Source organism: Bos mutus, chromosome 2 (genome assembly GCF_027580195.1).
Source record: "Bos mutus isolate GX-2022 chromosome 2, NWIPB_WYAK_1.1, whole genome shotgun sequence".
In the NCBI taxonomy this organism is placed as follows: Eukaryota; Metazoa; Chordata; class Mammalia; order Artiodactyla; family Bovidae; genus Bos; species Bos mutus.
This window is the reverse complement of record NC_091618.1, coordinates 758,647-784,974: the sequence shown is the minus strand read 5'-3', so window position 1 is coordinate 784,974 and position 26,328 is coordinate 758,647. Positions and strand designations below refer to the sequence as shown.

General features: G+C 57.9%; 1 protein-coding gene across 1 annotated transcript; it reads right to left on the bottom strand.

Annotated features, from left to right (window-relative positions):
- Positions 1–628: 628 nt before the first annotated feature.
- On the bottom strand, positions 629–25,695 carry PADI1 (peptidyl arginine deiminase 1). The gene is made up of 17 exons (XM_070381662.1): positions 25,677–25,695; positions 25,415–25,593; positions 23,490–23,762; positions 22,322–22,394; positions 21,644–21,705; positions 20,207–20,324; positions 20,001–20,126; positions 17,902–18,074; positions 17,655–17,758; positions 16,584–16,707; positions 16,097–16,204; positions 14,198–14,349; positions 9,957–10,101; positions 9,044–9,137; positions 5,583–5,662; positions 4,810–4,935; positions 629–2,250 (listed from the first exon to the last, which is right to left on the bottom strand). Exons 1-17 carry the CDS (start codon positions 25,693–25,695, stop codon positions 2,017–2,019), a joined length of 2,190 nt encoding a protein of 729 aa, XP_070237763.1. The 3' UTR covers positions 629–2,016.
- Between the last annotated feature and the right edge of the window lie 633 nt (positions 25,696–26,328).

Below are 26,328 nucleotides of genomic sequence, written 5' to 3'. Positions count from 1 at the left end.
GGCCCTGAACATCAGTCCTGCTGGGTACTGTCCCACTCTGCAGACAAACCCCCCCTCAACCCTTTCTGAGAGAGGAAGCAGACAGCCCAGGGAAGGGAGAGGAATTGAGAGACAGGATCCACCCTCCTCTGATAACCATCTCAGCAAAGCAGGAAGCCTCAGGGCAACGGGCATGTGCCAGCCATTCTGCTGTGTCAGCCTGCCTGCCTGGCACTGGGGGCTCTCCCAGCTGGGTAGGAGCTGCCCATGGCCAGTGGAAGTTGAGCCAAGGAGCTGATAGCATAGTGGGGGGAACTGAAAACGGCCCTCCCCGCCCCCGCCCACAACCGCCACCATACTGACTTCCCCCGCCTCCTGCTCACGGCCCAGAGAACAGAAGCGAAGAGACAGGTCCAGGAAGACATGCGTGTTGACATTTTTATTCATCAGAAGGAAGGTGACCAGTCACCTAGAACATTCTCAGAGGGAACATCGGCCCCACCCCCAGCCCAGCAGCCGTTCCAGAGCTCCCGGCCCCCGTGCCCTCCGGAAGGCCCGCCCCGCCCTCCCCGTCCCTCATAACGCCCGCTCCCCTCCCGCCAGCGGCCCCTTCCCCGAACCCTGGCTGCACACCTTCGGCAGCTGAAGAGCCGCCTTCCCCTCTTGGCTCAGCCCGGGGCATCAGGATGGTGAGCGGAAGGCGCCCAGGTTAGACCAGGGCGTGCAAATCGGGTTCCACGGAGCCTCCTGGAGGGGGAGGAGCCAGGCACCCCGCCCCGCCCCCGAAACCAGAGCCGCTCCGTTTTCATCAATTTCACAGGCCAGTGTCTGTGGTCGCCTGTGACGGCCAAGTGGTCCGCGGTTAAGAGGGTTTAAAGGGCAGGAGGCTCGGTCTGAGTCTCAGCGGGAACCAGGGGCTCAGAGCTTCGAGGCTGGCCCCAGAGACTGGGAGGAGGAAGGCTGGCGGGTTCCCTCTGCCCCTCCTTGTCGGGGGAGGCCCCCAGCCCTGTGCGTCTCGGTGCCCTCACACGGGGGCCAGGCTGCCAGCTCCCGTGGCAGCTCTGCCTTCCCTCCCGGGGGTGGGGGGCGCACACAGGGCCCTTCCGGCAGAGCTGCTGGGAGAGACTGGGCAAACCTTCCCTCCCACTGCCTGCAGAGCGGAGGGGAATAATTAAGAGCTATTAAAGGAAATTAAACCGCACCCGCAGAGATAACCTAATGGTCCCTCCCACCCTCTCTGACATCGGGGCCTACCCTCCTTGCTGGGTCTGGATCAGCCAGGCCTCATCGCACCCGGAGCCCAGGCTTCAAAGCCTGGGAGGCCGCGGGGGCGGAAGCGGGTCCCCCTCCCGCCGGGCCTGCCTCCCCGCTCTGGCCTCTCGGTGTTGTCTGAGCCAGATAATTAAAGGCTTTCCAAACAGGAAACAAGCGCCTTTCTGAGGATGGAGGCAGGCATTAACAGGAGTTTTGATGCCTTTTCTTTTTAAAACAGGCCCAGGGACACCGAGTTTCCTTGTCCTGATTTGCCTATGTAAATATGGCTGAGGGGTACCGGGAGGTCACAGACTGTGGGTCTGCCGCAGGAGACAGTAGCTGGTAAAGGAAAGAGGGGCCCCACATCCCCCTTCCTGGTCTTACTCGAGTCACAGGTGGCCTGGAGACCCAGGGCCCGGGCCCTGTGGGCCCCACTCTTGGTGCAAACACGGAGGGAATCATCTCAGAACCGAGGGGGGCAACTGAAGTTGGGGCACCCACTGTGGGCACACGTGGCCAGCCTGGACCGTGCTAAGGCTGCTGAAGGTCTCCAGAACCTCTGGGAGCCATGGGTGGGGAAGAGGCGAGGGGGCAAGGAGGGCCATCCTTCCCGAGCTGAGTGTGCGGTGACCCTCCCTGTATCCTGGTACCCGTGGCGACCAGCACGCTTGGGGGCACTTGTGGGGGGCGCACACGGCCCCCCGAGGATGGCGGCCAGGTGGAGGCTCTTCACGCTGGCTGGCTTCCCTGGCGGGGGGTGGGGAGGACGCCGGGCGGGCTGGCTCAGGGCACCACGTGCCACCACTTGAAGGGGAAGGGCTTCCGGCGCACGTTGCTGCCACAGTGGATCTCCCCGAGCAGCTTGTGGTAGGCTAAGTAGTCGTCGATGAAGGTGCAGTGGAGGCCCAGCGGCTCCAGCAGGGACCGCACCTCCTCCTCCAGGCAGCAGCGGCCGTTGATGAGGGGCCCGAAGGGCTTGGGGATGCCCAGGTGCCGGCCTAAGACCACCATGTTCACCTGCGGGGAGGGGCGAGAAAGAGGCCTCGCTGCCGGGGCTGCGCTCCACCTGGGCCCCTTCTTGGTCCAGGTTTGGGCAGACCCACCCCCCAGGGCCTGCTCCTCTCCTCTCTCATCCCTGGGCACCAAGGGTGGCCCTCAGGACTAGGGCCTCTGGAAGCGGCAAAGATACAGATGCATAGTTGGAAGAGACGGTTGATAACAGGCAGGGCTTGGGATTTCCCTGGCAGCCCCGTGATTAAGATTCTGCCCTGTCAGTGTAAGAGGCGTGGGTTTGATCCCTGGTCAGGGAACTAAGATCCCACATGCCACGCGGCATGGCCAAAAATTAAAAAGTAATGATAATAACAGGCAGGGCTGCCAGTAACATACGTGGTAACGTCACACCAGTAAAAGTCACCCTTCCTCCAACACTTTCCTTATATCAGAAGATTAGATAACAGTTCTGTTAGAACAAGACTTTACCATCATCTGCCAGAAAACTTGTCGAGCAGAGGTGCTCGTCTACAGGTGCACAGGTCACAGGTGTGGAGCGTCTGTGCAGAACACATCGTGCTTGGCCGTTCCTCCCACCCACCATTAATCATGGCTACCGTTTCCTGAGCATGCTCCAGGTGCCAGGTAGTATCAGTAAACCTCACAGCCTCGCTGCGAGGCCATGCCTTGGACAGGTTAAATAGCATAATAAGGGCACACAACCAGAGGACGGGGAGACTGAATTGTGACTCAGGTCTGACTCATGCCGACGCCGCACTCCCTTCCCTCTGCCAGAGCACAGTGCTGCGGCTGCTGCGGCGCTGAGAGGTGGGGGCAAGCCCCAGCAAGGGGGCAGCTGTGTTTGTCTCCCTGGAGGGGGCCCTAACGATGGGAAGGGAAGTCTGCCCGTTGCAGGCAGTGGAGGCTTCTCAGAGGTAGCGTCTGGCCCCAGCGGCCGGCCCGAGGAGCTGTCCGTGGTGTTCAGAGGGACACGGGCTCACTGGGTCATCTCAGGGTCGGGTGGGCGGTCCGACGCGCGCCTCAGCCCTGGCCCCACTCCCTCCAGCCTGCCCTGCAGGGCCATCCGCTGCCGGGACCAATGTGGAGCTGGGAGGTCCGCGGCGTCAGTCCCATGGCCTTGCCCTGCGCTGCCTTGCTGCCCGCTAACGGGCCGGAACGTCAGGGATGGAAAGGGGGCATGCAGAGGGGTCAGTGCAGGGGAAGACCCGAGGCTGGCATTCAGGGATGGGGCCAGCCCGGCCCTGCGCCCCGGGGACTCGGGGGACAGCAGGCCGATCCATCTGCTCCCTGGAGACCCCAGGCAATGACCTCTGTGCTCCAACAGTCTCTCTCTGCGTCTGACAAACGGGGGTTAACCGAGCATTCCCTGAGAGTCCTCCGGTGTGGACACACCGGGGTCCTCTAGCTGGGTCTGCCCTGCAGCCGGGAGATTCCCATAAAGGGCGGCGTTTCGGAGAGGGGGCTCCCAGTAGGTGTGGACAAGGCTGCAACCCAGGGAGGGCGACCACGGCTGTGGGCCCCCCCTCCAGCCTCAGCAGAGCCGGAGCCAGGCCGACCTCTGGGGCTATGACGCCTGGTGCAGTGGCGTTAGCCACAGTGGTGCTGACTGAGAGGATATCTGCTCTTCAGTCGCACTGGCCACATTTGAAGCACTCAGAAGCCACGTGTGGCGGCTTCCACGTCATACTGGCATAGAAGTCTTCCGTCGTCCGCGAAGGTTCTGACAGCACCGCCTCAGAGCAGCAGTTCTCAGCCGGGCCGACGTTACCTTTCGGGGTGCTTTTCAACCATCCTACAATTCACAGGACATCCCCCACCCCCAGCAGACAGAATCTGCAGCTCCGAATATCAGCAGAACCGAGGGTGTGAAGGCCTGTCTCCAGAGGCTCTACAGGGAGCCCACAGCGAGGGGTGAGGAGTGAACGCGGTCCTGCCTGAATCCAATCAGGACCTCACGATTCACACCCCGTCCTTGGCTTGTCCAGCGACAGGGATTCGAGCTAGAGGCCCCAGGCTGAAGGGGGAGGGTCTCCCATCCTGGGAGCCCCTACTCGCTGTTGCCAATGCCTCCACATCCTTTCCCAGGGGGTTGAGGGGCACTCTGGGCAGCAGGGGCCCCAGCCGTGAGATCCCAGTGGCTCATCTGCTGCTCAGCTGCCCGTGTTACTGACAGCCAGGGTGCCCCTGGGGAGCAGGACAGGCAGCCAAGGCACCCGAGCAAGAGCTTGGAGCACTGGACCCAAAGCAGGCTCCCGCTCTCCATTTTCAGGGGAAAAGCGCTCCATCCTGGGGCCGCCCTGGGCACCGCAGGGTGTCTGGCTGTCCGTGGCCTCCACCCACCAGATGCCGTGGCATCCTCCTCGTCGGACAGAGTGCCCCCAGGCAGGCAAAGTCACCCCGGTGGGAACTAGTGATGAAGATGCTCTCTATCTGCCCCCAAAGGTGAGCCCTGCAGAGGCCCTCGGACAGGGAGGGCTTTTCCCCCGGACCCCTGACTGGCCGCCCACCAGGACTCCCGGGCCCCCAGGGCAGAAGGAACCCCACCTCCCTTGGCACCCTCACCATGTCGGGGAAGAAGGCTTCTGCATAGGCGTCCTTCAGGGAGAACAGCTGCGGGATGTCCACGATGTCATGCTCGGTGAGGCCCAGCTCCCGCTTCAGCACCTCCCGGTTCCAGTCGATGCACCTCTGGGGTTGAGGGGAGAGGCCCCAGAGCCCAGGGAGCCAGGAAGGGGCAGCGTCAGCTGAGGGCCCCCTGCGCCCTTCAGCTGGTGTGAGCCTCACAACAGCTTTCTGCCACTGCTACCCCGGATGGGACCCTGAGGCTCGAGAGACCTGCCCAAGGGCACAGAGCGAGGAAGGAGTGGGCCTGGGGTTTGCACCCCGGTGCTTTCTGGTTCTTTGAGTGCCTGCTGCCATCCCCCCGGCCACAGCCAGGCTCACGCTCTCGCCCGGCTCAGCGGGCAGGGGAGAAGTGGGCCTCTTCCCACTGACTGCGTGGACTCTGCCAGGCCTGCCCTGGGCACACTCAGGCATGGGCCCCCCACTCCTGGGGCCTCCTCCCACCCCATCTCCTCACTAAGTCTCCCGGACCCCCACCTTCCCACCCCTCACCCCTGCAGACCCCCACCTCTCCCGTCTCACAACACTTCTCGGGGGAGTCAACATTACTCCATAGAAGCCCATCGTTTCCCCAGAATGGACCAAGATCTCCCCCGTCACACTAGCACGACAGTGTCTGTTCCATCAGACTGTGGGTTCCCAAGAGAGAGGCCCTGCCCTGCCCACAGGCCTCAGCAGGCCCCAGGAGAGTCTCCCCCCTCCACTCCCCTCACCTGTGCATAGAGGTTGTCGTTCCTGAGACGCCTGTCGGCCAGCATCTCGTTAATGCTTCTCTTCACCTGGTGCTCTAAGCCTGCAAGAGAAACAAGACTGTAGCCGGCTCAGCGAGCACTGCCTCGGGCTGCCTGGGGCCTGGGCTAAGCAACCTGGGCCACAAGCTTCCACCCCAGCCCCAGGGTCTGAAGCTAGAACAGAGAAAACCAGGAATTGGAAACCCTGATGGGGCTAAGGTTTGGCATTATAGGGGACTGGAATGCAAAAGTAGGAAGTCGAGAAACACCTGGAGTAACAGGCAAATTTGGCCTTGGAATACGGAATGAAGCAGGACAAAGACTAATAGAGTTTTGCCAAGAAAACACACTGATCATAGCAAACACCCTCTTTCAACAACACAAGAGAAGACTCTACACATGGACATCACCAGATGGTCAACACCAACATCAGATTGATTATATTCTTTGCAGCCAAAGATGGAGAAGCTCTATACAGTCAACAAAAACAAGACCAGGAGCTGACTGTGGCTCAGATCATGAACTCCTTATTGCCAAATTCAGACTTAAATTGAAGAAAGTAAGGAAAACCACTAGACCATTCAGGTATGACCTAAATCAAATCCCTTATGATTATACAGTGGAAGTGAGAAATAGATTTAAGGGCCTAGATCTGATAGATAGAGTGCCTAATGAACTGTGGACGGAGGTTCGTGACGTTGTACAGGAGACAGGGATCAAGACCATCCCCATGGAAGAGAAATGCAAAAAAGCAAAATGGCTGTCTGGGGAGGCCTTACACATAGCTGTGAAAAGAGAAGCGAAAAGCAAAGGAGAAAAGGAAAGATACAAGCATCTGAATACAGAGTTCCAAAGAATAGCAAGAAGAGATATGAAAGCCTTCCTCAGCGATCAGTGCAAAGAAATAGAGGAAAACAACAGAATGGGAAAGACTAGAGATCTCTTCAAGAAAATTAGAGATATCAAGGGAAAATTTCATGCAAAGATGGGCTCGATAAAGGACAGAAATGGTATGGACCTACAGAAGCAGAAGATATTAAGAAGAGGTGGCAAGAATACACAGAAGAACTGTACAAAAAAGATCTTCACGACCCAGATAATCATGATGGTGTGATCACTGACCTAGAGCCAGACATCCGGGAATGTGAAGTCAAGTGGGCCTTAGAAAGCATCACTAAAAACAAAGCTAGCGGAAGTGATGGAATTCCAGTTGAGCTATTTCAAATCCTGGAAGATGATGCTGTGAAAGTGCTGCACTCAATATGCCAGCAAATTTGGAAAACTCAGCAGTGGCCACAGGACTGGAAAAGGTCAGTTTTCATTCCAATCCCAAAGAAAGGCAATGCCAAAGATGCTCAAACTACCGCACAGTTGCACTCATCTCACACGCTAGTAAAGTAATGCTCAAAATCCTCCAAGCCAGGCTTCAGCAATATGTGAACCGTGAACTTCCTGATGTTCAAGCTGGTTTTAGAAAAGGCAGAGGAACCAGAGATCAAATTGCCAACATCCACTGGATCATGGAAAAAGCAAGAGAGTTCCAGAAAAACATCTATTTCTGCTTTATTGACTATGCCAAAGCCTTTGACTGTGTGGATCACAATAAACTGTGGAAAATTCTGAAAGAGATGGGAATACCAGACCACCTGACCTGCCTCTTGAGAAACCTATATGCAGGTCAGGAAGCAACAGTTAGAACTGGACATGGAACAACAGACTGGTTCCAAATAGGAAAAGGAGTTCGTCAAGGCTGTATATTGTCACCCTGCTTATTTAACTTCTATGCAGAGTACATCATGAGAAATGCTGGGCTGGAAGAACCATAAGCTGGAATCAAGATTGCCGGGAGAAATATCAATAACCTCAGATATGCAGATGACACCACCCTTATGGCAGAAAGTGAAAAGGAACTAAAGAGCCTCTTGATGAAAGTGAAAGAGGAGAGTGAAAAAGTTGGCTTAAAATTCAACATTCAGAAAACTAAGATCATGGCATCTGGTCCTATCACTTCTTGGGAAATAAATGGGGAAACAGTGGAAACAGTGTCAGACTTTATTTTGGGGGGCTCCAAAATCACTACAGATGGTGACTGCAGCCATGAAATTAAAAGATGGTTACCCCTTGGAAGGAAAGTTATGACCAACCTAGATAGCATATTCAAAAGCAGAGATATTACTTTGCCAACAAAGGTCCGTCTAGTCGAGGCTATGGTTTTACCAGTGGTCATGTATGGATGTGAGAGTTGGACTGTGAAGAAAGCTGAGCACCGAAGAATTGGTACTTTTGAACTGTGGTGTTGGAGAAGACTCTTGAGAGTCCCTTGGACTGCAAGGAGATTCAACCAGTCCATTCTGAAGGAGACCAGTCCTGGGTATTCATTGGAAGAACTGATGCTGAGGCTGAAACTCCAGTACTTTGGCCACCTCATGAGAAGAGTTGACTCACTGGAAAAGACTCTGGGAGGGATTGGGGTCAGGAGGAGAAGGGGACGACAGAGGATGAGATGGCTGGATGGCATCACTGACTCTATGGACCTGAGTCTGAGTGAACTCCAGGAGTTGGTGATGGACAGGGAGGCCTGGCGGGCTGCAGTCCATGGGGTCGCAAAGAGTTGGACACGACTGAGCGACTGAACTGAACTGATCCATTACTGAACACGCACCGTGCTCTGGGACTCCTATTATATTTAGTATTGATTGATCGTTCCAGCAATGCTGGATCGGGTTGGTTATCACAGCGCATTCAGAAAGAGGAAACACAGGCCCTGGGAGGTTCAGAACGCACCCTTGATCCCAGAGTCAGCAGGCGGAGGCCGGGCTCTGGATCCAGACCTGCCCTTGCGGAAGGCTGCGCCACATGCCTTCCAGCGCTGCACGCCCCAGGTGAGAACACTGAGCTCCATGGTGGGGAAGGCGGGGATGCTCAGGGGGCCAGCTAGGTCTGTAGAGGGGGCTCCGCAGAGAGGCCCTGAGCACCCTCCTGGCTCCGCACCTCTCCCCCTCCCTGCTGCATAACCCTGGGCAAGCTGCTGCTCCTCTCTGAGCCTCAGTTTCCTCCTCCGTGGAAGGGGATACAAAGAAGAGGTTGGATGATCTGAGTGGGCAAGCGGGTGGAAGTGTCTGCAGACAGGCATGAGGGAGGGCCCATAGCTTCCTGCTTCTTTCTCCTCTTGGGCTGTGGCCAGGAACAGCCCCGCGCTGGAGGGGGCCACTGTGCCTGGGGCAAGCCGCGGGCCGTTGGCTTCCATCCCCGGCCCAAGCAAGGGAAAGCCCTCATCTTTGGCTACCATAAGAGGGTGTTGGGAAGATCAGTGATGAACTCTGAGCTGAGAGCTGGCAGACAAAGGGCCTGTAAGCGCAGCCTGGCCATGATGGGCATCAGTGGTGCCCAGGGCTGGCAGCCAGGGCAGGGTCTGGTGGGGTAATGGGCTCACTGGCACTCACCGTCAAACTGGGCTGCTTCCCCATAGCCCTCCTCTTTCTTCTTTTGGAACAGTTTGAGGCACGCGCTGGGGCTGGCCAGGAGAAGCCGGAAACCCTGGCACGGAGGAGGAGGAGTGGCTCAGTGGACAGGCATCCCCCGAGGCACGCGCCCCCGACTCAGGAGGGGCCTGGGTTCCCAGGCCACACTGCACGTGGCGCTCCCCTGTCCATCTCCCCCACCAGCCACAGGCCTGTCCGAAGTTCCGATCCTCCAAGCCACGCCACACTTCCAGACATTTGTCCGTGACCTTCTCCTCACCTGGAAGCCCTTCCCCATTTTGTCCACCAAGAAACTCGACCACTGGTCACTAGGAGGCCTCCCCTCCCGGCTGCCTGCCCCCCATGGGCTGTGCCCTCCTTGGTCACCTCTGGAAGGAAGTGAGTGTCTGACATGTTGGTCCAGAGCCTGCCATCTGGAAATCTCACCCTGCTAGTTAACTACCCTTCTGAGCCTCGGTTTCTCCATCTATAAAATGGGGGCAATGATAATAGTGCCCTCTTCTTGGGTTGCTAGAGGATTCAACACATTAAGACACGCACACCTAATACGTGCTCAGTAAATGTTACCAATTATTACCAGTGTCATTCCTGGGTCTTGGCTGAGAGGTTTGGATCAGAGCAAATACCCAGTAAGTGTGAAAATGGGTACATGAATCATCAGAATATGAGTGCCCTGCCTCCAGGAAGGTACCCGGATGCACACCGCCTCCTCCAGGAAGCCCGCCCGGATGCACACCGCCTGGCCCAAAGGGCATCTGACCCCAGGCTTTCTGTGGACGGAGGTCATGACCCAGTGTCAGGTGGCCTCGCCCTCTCCCGCCCCATCAGGTCAGGGTGGGGCAGGGTGGCTCAGGCAGGAGGAGGGGGGACTTACCTTTTGGTCGGAGGTGGGCACGAAGGTGAGGAACTCGTCCACGTGGCCCACGGAGAGCCAGTCGGAGTAGACCTCCAGGGGCGCCTGCACCCGCTGGGCACCCAGGAAGTCGCGCACCACCTTGGCCATGCGCCGCCCGCCAGACCTGCCGGGGGGAGAGCGCAGGGTCCCCTCGTGCCCGCCGTGTGCCAGCGTGCCGCAGGCCCTTCCCGAGCCCCGCCCAGGCCTCCGTCAGCCCTCTGAATGGGCCTCTTCAATCCCCGCGTCCCGGCCCCCGTCTCCAGCTGCTTCCAGGGACTGTCCATCCTGAGCACCACACGAGAACCTGTCCCTCCCTCACTCCGAGGTACCCTCCCCTGCCCACAAAACAGTCAAACGAGAGCCCTCCCTCTGCCAAAGAGAACTGGAGACCCTCATCTCAGCTCCCGAGACGCAGAGAGGGTCAGCTCCTCACCGAGGCCCTCAGCCTTTGGTTCCCAGTACGACCAGAACCTGGCAAGCCACCCCCACCTGCTTAGCCCAGCATGTCCCGTCTCACACTTTCTTCTTGTTTAACTCCAGGGTCGCCGTCTTCCCCCACGTGGACTTTGGAAATGGCAATGACCCTCCCACTCACTCCCGAGCTCTATTTTCCTTTATAGTCCTTGGTGCTACTTGGCACACTGGACATTTCGTTTGCTGTCTGGCATCTCACTAAGCTCCCGAGGAGCCTGTATTTCCCTGTATCCCTAGCACCTCTTATAGAACAGATGCTCAGACATATTTGTGAAAGTCTGTTGGACAGCTGTGTAAGAGTCCACAGTATATAACTCGAATGCGTCCTCGACAGAACCAGAAGGGAGACCCGACCCGCAGTGACACGTGAGATGTTGATTTGATTTGGGGATGGGAACGTGGAAAGTGTTTTCCCTCTATTTCTATTATTTTAACTTAGTGTTGGCAATTTTAAAAGACCTCTTTAAAAACAGTGAGATGGTGGAGAGGAATGAGACTTCGGAAATTATTCATGAGCAGAAAGCAGGAATCGGAAATGAATCAGGGGGAGGGGGGACAGAGCCCTAACCTAAGCCTGACCCCCCTTGGGGCTCTGCAGCCCTCTGCCTGGTGGCTGGGGGATGGACCGGATGACTCCCCCCTAGGAAGCGTCAGACCTGGTCTCTGAGTCACATCAGAGCTGCCACCAGGAGGCAGAATTGCCCCAAGATCGGTTTAAATGTGAGGCGCAGAGCATGGAGAGCTCAGGGTAGTGGGGAAGGAGCGGGCCTTTGCTGAGCCCCTCCTGCGCGTCTGCCCGGGGCTCCTCACACTCGGCGTCTTACGTAATCCCCGTGACGACCCTGTGAGGGGTGTACAAGTACCAGGCCCAGGTCGTGGTCTGCGCGCGCCCCACACCCTCGCTCACTCCGCTCACCGCTCTGGCTCCTTGCTGGGCCTCTGATGTCTCCAGCTCATCCCTGCTTCAGGGCCTTTGCACTCCCTTCACGTTCTCCTCCCAAACAGCCACATCTTTAACGTCTCATTTCCTTCAGGGAAATGTCAGCCTCCCACCAGTGCTTCTTCTCTCTAACATACTGTATTTGATTTACTTATTTATTATGGTGGCTTACTGTCTGTTTCTCTCTGCTAGAATGTACGTAGGTTGTCCGTTTTGTTCACTGCTAAGCTCAGAAGCCGAGACAAGAATATAGGACAGCAGCCTGGAGTTAAATTTTAATTTGGGGTCCAAAGAGGAAATCTGATTTCTGACTATTTGGCTGACTTGCTGTGTGATCCTAAGTGGTAGCTGTCCCTCTCTGAGCCTCAGGGCCCCATCTGTCCACCAAGACCTTTGCTCCTGGTTTTCAACACGATGGCCAATGGACTGGGACCCAAACGTGCTGGAGACCCTGCATCTTCCTATCTGGGGTCCTTGCTCTGGGCCTGGGAGTTTCTAGAACGTTTTTTTTATCCCCAGCACTGGGCCTCAGACCTGGCATATAAGAAGTCTCAGTACGTATTTATTGAATTGACAGATGCATGCATGAATGGGTGTGTCCTCTTCTCTAAACCTCAACCTTCTCATCTGTAAAATAGGGATCGTAGTCATCCCAACCTCATAAGGCTGTTGTAAAAATCAGTGGGTGTGATCTGGGTAAAGCCCCGTGTTCATGGCATGTAGGTGATCAATAGCTTTGATCCATTGAGTTCCAACCTGCTTCATGGCAGATCCACTGCTAGGGGTCCAGCTAAATAATATCTAAGCATTTGGAAGGTGCTTAATCTGAGTCCTTTTATCCCCAGGAACAGCTATTATACAGCTTCAGTTCAGTTCAGTCGCTCAGTCGAGTCCGACTCTTTGCAACCCCGTGAACCGCAGCACGCCAGGCCTCCCTGTCCATCACCAGCTCACGGAGTTTACCCAGACTCATACGACAGGGATTTTTTTTTTTATGAGCCCATTTCACTGATGAGGAAACTGAGGAATGAAGTATAGAATAATTTGTTCATTTAACCATGTGCCTGATTTATCCCCAGTACCTTCACCAGTGCCGGGGACATAGTAGCTGTGAAGTCGCTCAGTCGTGTCTGACTCTTTGCAGCCCCGTGGGCTGTAGCCCACCAGGCTCCTCCATCCATGGGATTTCCCAGGCAAGAATGCTGGGCTGGGTTGCCGTTTTCTCCTCCAGTGAAACTTCCCCACCCAGAGAGCAAATGCATCTCCTGCATTGCAGGCAGATTCTTTACCGCTGAGCCCCCAGGGAAGCCCTGCGCATAGTAGGCATATAATAAATATTTTTAAATGAAGTAATCAAGCACCTGCGAGGTGCCAGGCCCTGTGGTAGGCACCGGTCAGGCTCTGTACCCCAAATCATGTGGCCAGTGAGTAGCAGAGCCAGGACTCAAACCCAGACACACCGGATGTTCAGAGCCTGTGCGCCTTCCCCTCAGATCCCTCCAGGAGGCACAGAATGACTCCCCAGACGTCCACGGCCTTCTGCGGCCAGGGCTGTGGGCAGGATCCGGCCCCAGGGCGGGGCTGGGCTTGAGTCACCAGCAAGGTGAATGGATTCCTCTAGTCCTGGCCAACCTCGGCCCGGGGCATCCAGCCTGGGCACCCAGCTTCACACCTGGGTTGGCACCAGGAAGCCTCACCTGACCCAGAACGCTGAGGCTGCCAAGGTCACCCTTTGAGGCTGGGTGACCTTCCCTCAGCATCTGAGGCTGCTCCAGGCCCCAGACCAGACAGCCAGGGCTTGGAGAGGCAAGCGGAGGTACACCTGGGCTCCAGGCCAACCCCACACACAGGGAAAGGCCGCCCCTGGGGCCTGTGGTGGGCTCAGTCTTTAGGCAGGAAGCAGGGGCTTACATTGGGATCCCTGGGCTACACACCCCATTCTTCAACTGCCCACAGGCTGGGTGGGGACCCTGGGGACCCTCCCAAGAGGATTTAGCAGACACTGTCATCCATCTGGAGCCCTAAACTCTAAATACCTTGTTTCCTGCTCGATGACAGCTGCCCAGGGTGGGACCCATCGAATCACCTCTGTCATCCAGGTATCCTGACTGCAGCCCCGTGGTGATGCCTGTACCCTTTCCAACTGTTGCTAGGACAGCACTTATTTTATCTCCTCCCCTGAGAAGTCAAAGGATCCATTCCTACTTCTGTGCTGGATTATAAATCACCTCCTTGCTCTTCTGATGTTTCAAAAGCAGCCAGAAATCTGCTTTTTATATGAAGGTTCCTGATATATATATGTTTAATGTTGGCGACTGGGCTTCCCCACGGGCTCAGTGGTAAAGAACCCGCCTGCCAATGCAGGAGACTGGGGTTCAATCCCTGGGTCAGGAAGATCCCCTGGAGAAGGAAATGGTGACCCACTCCAGTGTTCTTGCCTGGAGAATCCTATAGACAGAGGATCCTGGAGGACTGTAGTCCACAGGGTCACAAAGAGCTGGACACCACTGAGCAACGAAACAGCAGCAGCAATGTGGGGACTAATTACGCCCGTAAGATTCTAGGCACGTCAGAACACTGTGGGCCACTAGTTTGGTTTTTCCAAAGATTCTGTGAGCTTTTCGATCCAAGATTCCAGTCCTCTGAGTCTTGGATTCTAGGAGTCCATGCAGGAAGTTAGGACCACTTCTCAGACTGAAGAGCTGTGTCTGTGTCTGTGGGGGGGTGGGGGATAGATGCCACCTTGCATGCCCCGGGACCCCCAGAGCCCCCAGCCCCGTGCCCTCCCTGCTCCCCGGCTTCTCACCTGGGGAGGCAGCTGCCGATGAGGATCCGGCCCAGGGGATACTCCTTGCCCTCCACCACGACTGGCGGGCTGACGTCCAGGTTGCCAAAGGAGTCAAGGCCAGAGACACCGGTAGACTGGATTTCCCGGGTTACATATCCAAAGTCAGGACCCTAGGGGAGAACCAGGAAAATCCACACCCCCCCGCCAAGGAGGGGTCAGTTTGAACAGGAAGAGACAGCTCTCGGGGTAGGGGCCGAGCGGTGCTCCTGCAGGAATCTACTCCCTAGAAACAACCTCTATTCGATTTTCACAAGGTCTCTCTGTTCCCTGAGCATTGTGCTATTGAAACTCACCCCCCAAAAAAAACGATAGATTCACGCATGGGCATAACTGAGTCACTTTGCTGCAAGCCTGAAACGAACACAGCACCCCTCATCAGCTGTTCTCCAACAGAAAATTAAACGTTTAAAACATAAGTTCCATTTGGTGAGCGATACCCAAGCCAATAACAGAACCATAAGTAGAAAATCTCAGATGTTTGGAAATGAGACAACACACTTGTAAAGAACCCGTGGGTCGAAGAAGAATCAAAGGGGAGATCACACCGTATTCTGAAGTGAGAGGTAATAAGCACGCAGCATGTTAAAACCCGTGGGCATTCCAGTAAACAGCATTTCTTGGGAACGACACAGCTCTAAACACATTAGGAAGAGAAAGGGTTGAAAAATCATCATTTCCATTTCCAGCTAAGAAAAGAATGGCAAATTAAACCTAAAGGAAGTAGAAGAAAGGAAACGATCTAGACAGACCAGAAAGACAGTGTTAGTCACTCAGGCACGACCGACTCTTCGTGACCCCGTGACTGTACCCACCAGACTCCTCTGTCCATGGGATTCTCCAGGCAAGAATAATGGAGTGGGTTGCCATGCCCCCCTCCAGGGGATCTTCCCAACCCAGAGATGGAACCCGCATCTCCTGTATCGCAGGCAGAGTTTTTACCATCTGAGCTCCCAGGGTAGAGCAGAGATCAGTGGAAAATACAATGGACTGGTCAAGCCCAGGGCTTGGGGTCAGGCCCTTTGTTGATGCAGACTCAGCCTGCAGGGCTCATGGTCACCTCCCTGGGGACTGACCTCTGACCCGTCTCGGGTGGGGTAACGGCCCTGTTCTGTGTGACCAGGAGCTCCTGGACATCCCTAGTGGAGCCCCCGGGACTCGGGCATTGTCCTGGCCGTGGGGGAGGACGCTAGTAAATCGGCCAAGGCGGGTGCTCTGGGGCAGGGACCCCTCAGAAGGCGGCTTAGCCTAGCGGTCAAGAGCGGGGACCGTGGAGGCGGCCCCTCTGGCTCTACACCTCAGTGCCGCTGCTACCTAGCTCTGTGGTCTCGAGTGCTTAGCCTCTCTGAGCCTCAGTAAGGAGGGAATAATCATAGTACTCGCTCACAGGAGTCCATGTGGATTAAATGAGCAACTGTGAGAAGCTGCGGGGAGGGCCTGGAACTCAGGGCGTGGTCGCTGGAGCGGCTCTTGCCGCCCTCCTGTGCCCAGCAGGCAGCGTGGGGCCTGGCACATAGTAGGTGTTCAGAAAACATCGATTACTGAGTAGAGGCCCCGGCACCCAAGCAGGAGCTGTGCGGGTCCTGAGGATGCACGCCCTCCAGAGGGCGGTTTGCTCTCCCCGGAGCTGACTCGTCTGTTCACAGCCCCTGGGGGGAGACCAGGGCCCCTCCCAGAACAGGGGTGATTTGCATTTCATCTACATACTCCTCCCCAAGCTTCCCCCTAACTCCCGCTCGCCAGAGCCCCCCTCCTGCGTCCCTTTGCAGCCCCTGAAGGACTGGGGCCAGGCAAGACTGCGCAGTGGGTCCCGCAGGGGCAGGCACCCACGGTGGCTGCACTCTGCCCTTTGCCACGTACCAGTATCCTCTTATAAGGGAAATCCTTCAGGCCTCTGTTTCGGGGGGAGTCGAAGACCACGGGGAAGGCTTTGTGCGGGGCCTCAGTGTAGCCAAACTCCATCTCATCCTGGGAAGGCGAGAGAAAAAGGCCTCTGTGACCACCTCGGTCTCGCATTGAGAAGGGGCTAGCGCCCCAGGCCCGGGATGGGCAGGGCAGCAGACCTTCCCCAAGACCTCGAGCGGGCAGGAGGTCCCTCGGGAACCCAGCTGGGGGAGGGCTCTGCCTGAGCCAGAGGCCCCGGCGGGGAGCAGGACACACCGAGCGATGCCGGCCGTGGGAGGAGAGGGCTCCCCCAGGCCGCGCGCCCACCCCGAGTCCTGGTGGCCGACCCAGCTTCTCTAGGGAGACGGAAGCTGGGCGAGAGCCGCAGAGGCCGCTCCCCGAAGCCAGGGTGGGGGACGGGGCTTGGGCTGCCCCCCCGCGCCCAGGGCTGCTCCTCGCCCACCTGGATCCAGCGGTCATTTCGGTTCTCAACCCGAGGGCAGATCATCAGCTTGCAGCTGGCTTTCAGCGCCAGATCAGACATGTCACTCAGAAACTGCGCATTCGGGCCATGAGAGTCTAGGACACTGCAAATCACAGGAGAGGGCAGGGAAGCGGGGCTGCTGACGGCAGCCTTGGAGGTGGATGGAGGGGCCTGGGTGCTGTCCATGCTGGGCCGGGGGCCGCCCTCGGCTCCACACAGCCCCGCGCTGGAGAGGCTCGTGGGCGAGAGACAGAGACGGACCACGTCCCCAGATGCCATCAGGCAGGAGTGATGGGGAGGGGCAGGCCCGGGGCTCTGGGCCCTGCTGAGGAGACCAGGGACTGAGTCTCACGGCCACGGGGACAGTGAGGGGGAGGCGCCCATTTCCTCCTGTCTCTCACGACTGGCCTCAACAAAGGCGAGTCAGCAAAGCGAAAGAAAGGGCCCCCTCCTGTCTGAACACCTGAGCCGGCTCACCAGAGCAGGCCCGTCTGACCACAGCCTTCCTTTTGACTTAAGCTCCCAGCCGTCTGCAGCCCTTTCGGTGGTCTGACCGCCTCTGCAGGGCCCTGGAGTAGCTGTGCCTGTCCAGGCTGCCCTGCCCATCCAGGGGCTTGACAAGGATTCTGAGAGATGGCAGAAGGACCAGGGACCCAGGGGTGGCCGGGACTCACAGACGGTCCTGGAAGCTGAATTCTCACGTGCTCTGCAGGCCCAGGGACACAGCCGGCTCAGAGGGAGGCTGGGACTCCTGCCGCCCCCAGGAACCTGAACAGGGCCTGGCCCCTCTGCCTGGAATAAACCCAGGATGTTCCGGGACTACTACAGGCAGGGCAGGGTAAGGATGGGGAGCTGGAGCTGGGGCCTTGGCTGCTCAGAGCCGGTGGGCTGATGGCCCAGACAGCTCACTGCTGTCTGTCACCCAGGTGTGCCCACGGGGGCCCTCGGTGAGCCCGGCCGGCGAGTGTGCAGGGCCAAGCCCAGTACCGCGCTCTGCTCCTGTCTCTGGGAGTCCAGAGGGGACAGGAGAGCGGGAGGGAGAGGCCTCACCTGCACACATACAGCTCCAGGGGGGGCTGGGTGTTGGGGGTCATGATCCAGGGGGCCACGCGGAAGGCCACGGTGTCTGTGAAGAGGGGCACCTCAGGCAGGGTCTGGGGGGAGAATGGGGACTCAGTGGGTCCCGCAGGGAGCCCCCTCAGGCCTCGGGAGCCCCAGCCCCCAGCCTCCCAGCCCTGGAGCCTCCGGCTGGGCCCTGAAGCTCCCCAACCCCGTCTCTGCCCCCAGCCCCACCTACCTTGGTGTCTACCAGGCTGACGCTGAGGGAGACCAGCCCCAAGAAATTAGCGTCGGGAAAGCTGAGCCCCTCCACATAGAGGCCGATCTTCCGCTCCCCGGGCTGACGGGCCACTGCGTAGGACAGGTGCTGGGGCCCCAGCACCTGCTCATAGTCCAGGAGGGAATTCCCACCTAGGGAGACCCGAATCAGCACGGGGGCCAGGCTGGCGCAGGGTCATGTGATAGCCAGGGGCACTCACTGTCACGGTAACTCCGCTGCCCAGCGCTGACGCAGGGGTGTGGGACATGGGACAGGAGACCCGAGGCCAGGAACGCAGGTGCAGAGCCAGCGACTCGGGCTCCTCCCCAGCAGTGTTTCCAAAGTGCTAGCTGTGTGACCTCAGCTCAATGACTCAACCTCTCTGAGCCTCAGTTCCTCATCTGTAAAATGGGCTAACATTACGTTTCTCACGAGGTCGGTGCAAGCTTTACATCGGACAAGGAAATAAAAGCAGCTGGCCCCGAAGGTGGAAACAAGCCAAATGTCCATCCACGGATGAAGGGATAAACAGAATGCCCACACGGCATGTCCTTCATCCATAAAAGGAATGTAGTACCGATTACCGATAAGTGCTACAGCACAGACGAGCCTTGAGGACACTATAGTAGCTGAAAGAACACGGTGAAAGGCAAACACGGTATGATCCCATCTGTAGGAGACGCACAGCATGAGGACGTCCATAGGGACAGAAAGGAGGTTAGCGGTGGCCTAGGGCTGGGGATTGGCTGGCGCTAGTGGTAAAGAACCCACCTGTCAACCCAGGAGACATGAGAGGCAGGGTTCAATCCCTGGGTCGGGAAGGTGCCCTGGAGGAGGGAACGGCAACCCCCTCCAGTATTCTGGCCTGGAGAATCGCACAGACAGAGGAGCCTGGCGGGCTACAGTCCATGGGGTCACAAAGAGTCGGACGCAGCACAGGGATGGGGCTTGGGGGATGTGACTGTCGCTGGTTAATCGCTCAGGCGTGTCTGACTCTTTTGTGATTCAACGGACTGTAGCCCATCAGGTGGAATTCTCCAGGCCAGAATACTGGAGGGGGTAGACTTTCCATTCTCCAGGGCATCTTCCCAACCCAGGATCGAGCTCAGATCTGCATCGCAGGCAGATTCTTTACCATCTGAGCCACCAGGGAATGTCACTAAATTGTTTACTTGAAAATGGTTATTTTTATTTTCTGTGAATGTCATCTCAATTTTTTAAACAAAGCTCCTGGCGCTTAGCAGTTCTGGCCCGTCTCCTTTCCCGGCCCCCAAGGGTTGTCTGGGAGGTGGTACCCTAGCGTGTTCTTACAGCAGGAAGGCTTGTCAGCTCACCTACGGACACAGAGCTTATGTTCTGCAATCGCAGTAAGTAGTTCCAAGCCAGACCCCTCCCTAACTTTCCAGCACTGGTGCAGAGAAGAAGCATTCTGGCTCCTGCTGGAATTTAGCTGCAATGAGTTCTGAGTCAGTCTGAACAGACAGTGAAGAGGAAGAAGGAAGAGGTAGGAAGGTCTCTTGCTATTTATAAAAACGAGTAAGGTCACCTCAGGGTTAAGGATTGGTTTTGTTTTGTTCTAAGCCACATAGTTTGATTAATAAACTCTCCGGCAGCATAACTGGATTCCAAAGGCAGGGCTGGGCCTTGGCTTGCTGTTCCCTGCCCCCACCTCACCCAGCCTGGACAGCACTTGTCATGCCTTGAGAGCTCAATCTGTACTGACTCAGCAGAGGAGGGATGGGGTCGGGGGGAGGGCCAGGGCCGTGGAAACAAGAGGGGCTTTGGTGCCCAAAGAGACTGACTTGGAATGCCTGCTCCACTCCCAACTGGTTGTGTAAACTCAGAGCAGTGAATTCACATGTCTGAGCCTCAGTTTTCCCCTCTGTAAAATGGGTCTAGCTTGGGACCCTCTTCCTTGGGCCATGGATCCTGTTGTGATGCAGTGGCTGCTTTTAAGTGGTAGTGAGAATTACAAAATGATGATGGAAGAAGGGAGAGATGTGGATAAGAGAAAAAAGAAATGATTTGGGAAGCAGAGGCTAGAGCAGGGAGGGAAGAGGCCCCTCCAGGCCACTCACCCCGGGCGCAGAAGACCCGCATTCTTTTGGAATCAGAAGGTGGCACGTTCAAGACCAGCTTGTAGCTCTCAAAGAGTGCATCAGGGGCATCGCAGGTCAGCACCACTGGGGACATGTCCTGAAGGTCTGGAGAGCGTGGTCCCTGTGAGACAGCCGTGCGCCGCCCCCCGCGCCATCCCGGGCAGCCCGTCCCGTCTGTTGCTCACCATCCCGCGAGGCCAGCTGGGTGTCGGTGAGGTCCGTCCCTACGGACCTGAGGCTGTCCCGGTCGCAGTTCACCAGCAGGACAGCCCCATAGCCCTCAGGGCCCCAGCGCCAGCGTTCCTGTGCAAAACGAGAGGCCTTAGGGCCAGCGGGACCCAGCAGTCTCTGGGAAGGGGTTCTGGACATGGCTGGAGCTGTCTGCCTTGTTAGCTTGGAGACTTTTGTATTCCAGGTTTACTTGAAGATTTAAAGAGGGATAATAGATTTGGAGCCCTCCAGCTCTCCAGACCCAGAGTCACTCCATGCTTGTTCAGCGAGCAACCTGAGCACCCGTACACGGCAGCCCCTCCCAACCGCCGCCCGCAAAAGGAGGGGGCAGCTCCAAGCCCAGAAGTGGCCTCTGCCAGGCTCTCCAGTCCTGGCCCTGCCTGGGGGCCGAGACGCCTCGCCCTGACCTCGGGAGGGTGAGAGAACTACTGGGACTCTCCCCACCCGGGTCCTCTCCTGGGCCTGTCCCAGTGGTCCCTGATGTGCACTTGTGATCCTGCAGGCCCTACAAGGAGGATGGAGCTGACAGGTGGGGAAGAGGGCTGGAGCCCTGCCTCTGTGACCGAAGCTCTTCCTGACCTGCCTCTGCTTTGTTCTCACAGACTCTGCAAGTCAGAGTTTGTTTTCCCCATTTACAGAAGAGGGAAAGAGGCTCTGGGAGGGTGAACCCTAAGTCACAGAGGTGGGATTCAAACTTGGGTCTGGGGGACCTCACAGGACCACTGCTAACCTACATGGCACGCTTGTCCACCCCCTCCGTATCAGGGCCCAAGACACGCTTTGCATCCCAGGCCGCACTCACTGCCTTGCTCAGCAGCCTTGTGCAGTGAGCAGCCTGCACAGCCATCCAGGGAGGTCCTGCCCCCTCTTGTCCACAGAGGACCTCAGGCTTCCTCCCTGGGGTCCTTCCCCACAAATTTTACTTTCTATCCTTCCAGGATAGCCTTCAGATACTTCCTGTGGGATAATGCCCGGAGCCCACCCCACCCTCTCTCTCTTCGGAATCTAACCAGGGTAGTCCATGCCGCCTCCTCTACCGGAAGTCTTCATTCAGCCATTTGACAACCTTTTATGAAGCACCTATCATGCTTAGGGGTCCAAACACAGCCCAGGAAATAGAAAAGACCTCAAGCAAAAGATCCCAGGTGTAGGGTGGCACCAGAGAGACCCAGAGAGGGTAAGCTGTTTTCCAGGAGTCACACAGCACGCTGATCACACAGTGTCAGGCCCTCTCATGCTGATTGGAAGTCCTCAGATGGCTTCCCCACACTGCTGGATACACAGAGCCCAGGAATCCATCACCCTTCTGGAGGCAGAGCCGTCCCACCCTAGGACCACCCCCAGGTCTGCCTGTCGACCCTGCCGTCTTGGGACAGCTAGAGGAGGCCCACCTTGTCGGCTTGGCTCCTTTTCACATTGCCCGTGCGGCCAGTGTCAGCGTCGAGGGAGATGTCTGAAAAGAGATGGGGAGGGGTTACCTGGGCTCCCCGGTCCCCCGTCCCACCATAGCGTCCAGGTCAGGGCAAGCTTTGACCCCTCCCCAAGCCCAGGAGAGCCGGGCAGCCCTGTTCTGGGGACCACACCCAATGCCTGGGAGGCCCACCCCTGTGGCTCTGGGTTTTGAGGGACCCAAGCCTTGGGCTCTTGACTTTCTCACTCGTCTGCATGCCCTGAATTGCTAGCCCTTGGGGGCCCTGACTCTGGAGGCCAGGACGAGGCCTGAGCTTCCAGCTGCTGGCTCCGCAGTTAGGGCTGCTGCCAGGGATCTGGCTGAACGCAGCGTGCAGGTCCCCATGTTTAGTGACGAGCCTTGAGGCTCGGGGACTCTGGATGGAGGAGGCCTGCTGTGGTCTGGCTGGAGACCCATGGGCCGTGCAGTTTCTAGGTTCCTGTGGCTGTGAGCACAGCTGGGGCTCCGGCGCTGGGGGTCTGGAGCAGACGGGTGGCCTCTGAAGACGCCAAGCTCCTCGGTGGACGAGGAAGATGGCCATGGGCCTCCCTAAGCCCCTCAAGCAGCCAGCGTGGCGGGGAAAGGGCAGGGGCCGAGTTGGACCGGATGCGGGACTCACCGGCGCCTGTGAGGTAGAGCACGCTGTGGCCCAGGGCCCCGCGCGCCGGCTGCCCGAAGTAGGAGATCTTCACCTGCGGGGACACGGGCAGCCCTCAGCGGGCACGGCCAGGCCTGCGGGGATGGCTGAGGCGGGGGGCGGAGGGGACACCCCAAGGGCCCTGTGTAGATGGGGGATGGGGGCCCCGGCTGCTCCCTGCTGGTGAAGGCCCGGGGCCCACGGGCTCTGCGCCCGGACCCAGAGCCACTTTCTCCAGCTGGAGAGAGCGGATGCCTCCCTGGCTCCCAGAGCTGGGCTGAGGGGCTAGGAGGGCCAGACAGGGTGGGGGCAGGTCCCCAGCGGGGGCAGCCGGACCCTTAGGAATCCATGGGGAGGTCAGGGAGAAAGAATGAGGGAAGGGGCAGTCATCACCAGTGACTCGGGCAAGGTAATCAGTCTCCCTAAGCCTCTGTTTCTTCATCTGTAAAATGGGAACAACGACCCTTCCCACCCCACGATCGCAGCCCATGCTCACAGAGCTTTCCCCATGGCCCAGAGTCCATGCAAAGGGCTCGACCTGGGCCTCTACGAGAGCCCCCAGGCTGGGCCCAGTAGTCGGGGCTCAGAGGGGGAGTCTGAGCTCCAGGGCCCCTGCTCTCAACAGCTGCACGGCCCTCACTTTCCCCGTGTCACTGGAGAAAAAGCTGAATCAGTGAGTCTGGGGTCACTGTGTGTGTGGCAGGCGCCTGGGGGCGAGTGAGAAGGCGTTGTGTTGTCTGTGAGAGAGGTTTCCCGCTTCCTTAGGTGGGAGACACGCACGCATCCAGGTATGCTCCTATGTCCGATGCATGCGTGTATGTGTGTGCTCGGCTGTTGCTGAGGACGCCTGTCTGCATGGGAGTGGGCAGGGCCTGTTTGGGATCGGTGTGGAGCTGGGATCCAAGCAGGTGTCTGTGAACTTGAGGGGGCGAGCAGGCAGGCTGTGCATTTATGGGAGTGTCCATTCCTGCGTGTGTGGGTGCTGGCGTGGGTGGGTTCACAGGCTTAGGTGTCTATGGCTTGTTTCGGGATGTGTCCTGGGTGTGGATTTGGGTGTCGTAGCCTCGTGGGGCTGGCTGACTAGGGCGGTGTGTGAATGGGGTGTGCTTTGTCGGGGGCTCTGACCTTCTGCAGGGAAGGGACCTCTTACCTTGAGGTCATTTAAAGCCTTACTGGCTGCGTCCACCGATATGACCACTTCCACGCTGGCATCCAGGGGCCAGTAGGCCCTGCCCGTGGGCTCTGTCACCCGCGCTGGGTCATAGACCATGAAGATCTTCACCCCGGAGCTCCCAGAAACTCCAAAGTTCTCAGCACCCTCAGGCACATCACTGACAGAAAAGAGAGAGGGGAGCGTCGTGGGTGCAGAAGAGACCAGCAAGGTAGGGGGTGCTGCCAGGCGATGCAGACAGCAGCCCCATGGCTGGGGTGGGGCGTGGGGGGTGCCCCTGGCCAGGAGACCAAACTGGTTAGGCCCCAGGGCCCCATCCCAGCTCTCCACTGATGCCCACATGACCTGCCCTGAGCCCATCACCCCCTGGCCTCAGTCTCCCCATCTGCAACACGAAGGGCTTGGAGCAGAGCAAGGCCGCAGAGCTTTGTTTCAGGGGCAGAGTTGTTTCCGCGGACCTTGAATGGAGCCCTGGGCAGAAGGTGGACAGAAGGGGCCTGATGGTGACGCCGAATCATAGTGTTTAACCCTTCCGCTCCCATAGCGGCCCCTGAAACTCCAGAGCGCAGAGACGGAACCCCTCTGGACAACCCCAGCCCCACCCCTCTCCTGAAACTTCTAGCTCCGATGCTTCCAAACTCTCCAACCCAATGGGAAACCCACCTCTCACGTCCTCTGCTGCCATCCCTGGCCCCTTAGAGTCCTAGACAGCTTCCTCGGCCCGCCTGCGCGTGCTCCAGTCTGTTCCCCAGCGAACAGAGCACGCTCTTCCTGTGCTCAGAAGCGCTGGTCCCAGCCACACGCAGCATCGTCTCGGACGGCACACGAGGCCCTCCTGGTCAGCCCTCTCCCACCTGCAGCCCCTGCCCACTCCCGGGGCCTGCTCTTCCCCACTCGCTCTGCTCAGGCCTCGCTGACCTTCCCGATGTTCCCTGAAGCTGCCAGGCTGTCCTGCCTCAGGGCCTTTGCACTGGTTGTTCCCTCTGCAGAAAACGCTTTTCCTGCAGATCCCACTAGGCTCCCTCCCTTACCCTCTTCAGGGCTGAAATGTCGCCTTCTCAGTGAGGCCACCCCCCCAACCTACCACTCTGTGTAATGCTACACCTTTCCTCATGTCCTCTTCCACTCCCCTTACCTCTGTCATTCTGTTCTGATTCTTTTTTTAAAAAATATTTCTATTTATCTATTTAGTTGTGGTATGTGGGGTCTTAGTTCCCCAGCCATGGATTGAACCTGGGCCCCCTGTATTGGGAGTGCAGAGTGTTAGCCGCTGGACCGCCAGGGAAGTCCCTCTGTTCTGATTCTTAATCACACCGTTAGTCGCTCAGTCGTGTCCGACTCTTTGGTGACCCCGTGGACTGTAGCCCGCCAGGCTCCTCTGTCCATGGCATTCTCCAGGCAAGAATAATGGAGTGGGTTGCTATTCTCTGCTCCAGGGCATCTTCCTCACCCAGGGATCGAACCCAGGTCTCCTGCACTGCAGGCGGGTTCTTTGCCATCTGAGCCCCCAGGGAAACCCCAGTCAGACAGTTATGTGTTGCTCGTCTCTCCTGCTAGGAGCTCAGGTCCCTGAGGGCACGGAATTTTGTCTGTTTTGCTCGTTGCTGCAGCCCAGAATCTGTAACAGTGTTCGGCTTGTAGTCTTTCTCATAAACACTTGTTGAATCAATGAATGGACTCAGTTTTCCCTACTCCGCCAGGGCATTCAGGCCCCTCTCTACCCGGCAGTGCAGCGCTTGACTGACGCCAGAGCCCAGTGCAAACTTCTCCTGTTCCCCTGACGCCCCACAGCCACCTGGTAGCCCAGAACTCAGGGCTCCAGAAAGGGCGGGTCGTGGAGCCCCTGGTGTGCCAGCCCCAGGCAGGGGCACCCCTCTTCTGGGCCTGCACGCTGCTTCTCACACCACAGCTGCTCCCAGCCACAGCAGAGAGGGGCCGGTCTTCTGGACCAAAGACCCAGAGGGGTGCTCTGCAAACTCGGGCTGCAGAGCACCTGAAGCCAAGCCGGCGGGGCCTCCGAGGGCGTACCTGTCCTTCCTTGCTCCCTGAGTGACCCTGTGCTGTGCGGCCCCCTCTGCCGTCCCTGGGGGAGGCCCCAGGTTTCCGTGAGGCCCTTGGCCGTGTAGAGTGCACTCTAGAGGGGAGCTGGACAAGGGAACTACATGCCAAGCTTCTCCACCGCCATCCCCCAAGAGCCATCAGCCTCAAGGCCACCACCCAAGGTCAAGGCCACGTGCAGATGTCCACCCGACTGCCAGAGGGGTCCTTCAATACAGCTCCTGTCTCCATTCTTTCCCGGACTCCTGAGAACCCAGCCAATGTAAACTCCCCTGGAGAAAACAGACAGGCCTCCCTAATCCCCAGCGTGGCCCCTTAGTCCCCACAAAGCACAGGGCCCGGTGACAGTGGTAGTGACGGTCATGGCTCCAATAACCCCTGGTCCCACGCAGGGTCTGGAGCACCGATGTACATCACAGCCCACAAGGCGGCTACTATTCTCCTTGCTGTAAAGATGAAGCTGGAGCGAGGGGCTGCCCCGGCCGTCCAGTGGTTAAGAGCCTGCGGGCCGACGCAGGCGCCACGGGCTTGGTTCCCGGCCCGGGAGAATCCCGTGTGCCGCTTCAAAGCCATTAAGCCCGTGCTGTGCCCCAAGAGACTAGGGATCTCTTCAAGAAAATCAGAGATACCAAAGGAACATTTCATGCAAAGATGGGCTCGATAAAGGACAGAAATGGTATGGACCTAACAGAAGCAGAAGATATTAAGAAGAGATGGCAAGAATACACAGAAGAACTGTACAAAAAAGATCTTCACGACC

Coding starts and splice junctions, on each gene's coding strand:
- PADI1 (XM_070381662.1), bottom strand. Junction 16,708..17,654: donor CTGGAGCTGTATGTGTGCAG/GTGAGGCCTCTC, acceptor TGTGATTTGCAG/TGTCCTAGACTCTCATGGCC. Junction 4,936..5,582: donor ACGACAACCTCTATGCACAG/GTGAGGGGAGTG, acceptor CCTCAACCCCAG/AGGTGCATCGACTGGAACCG.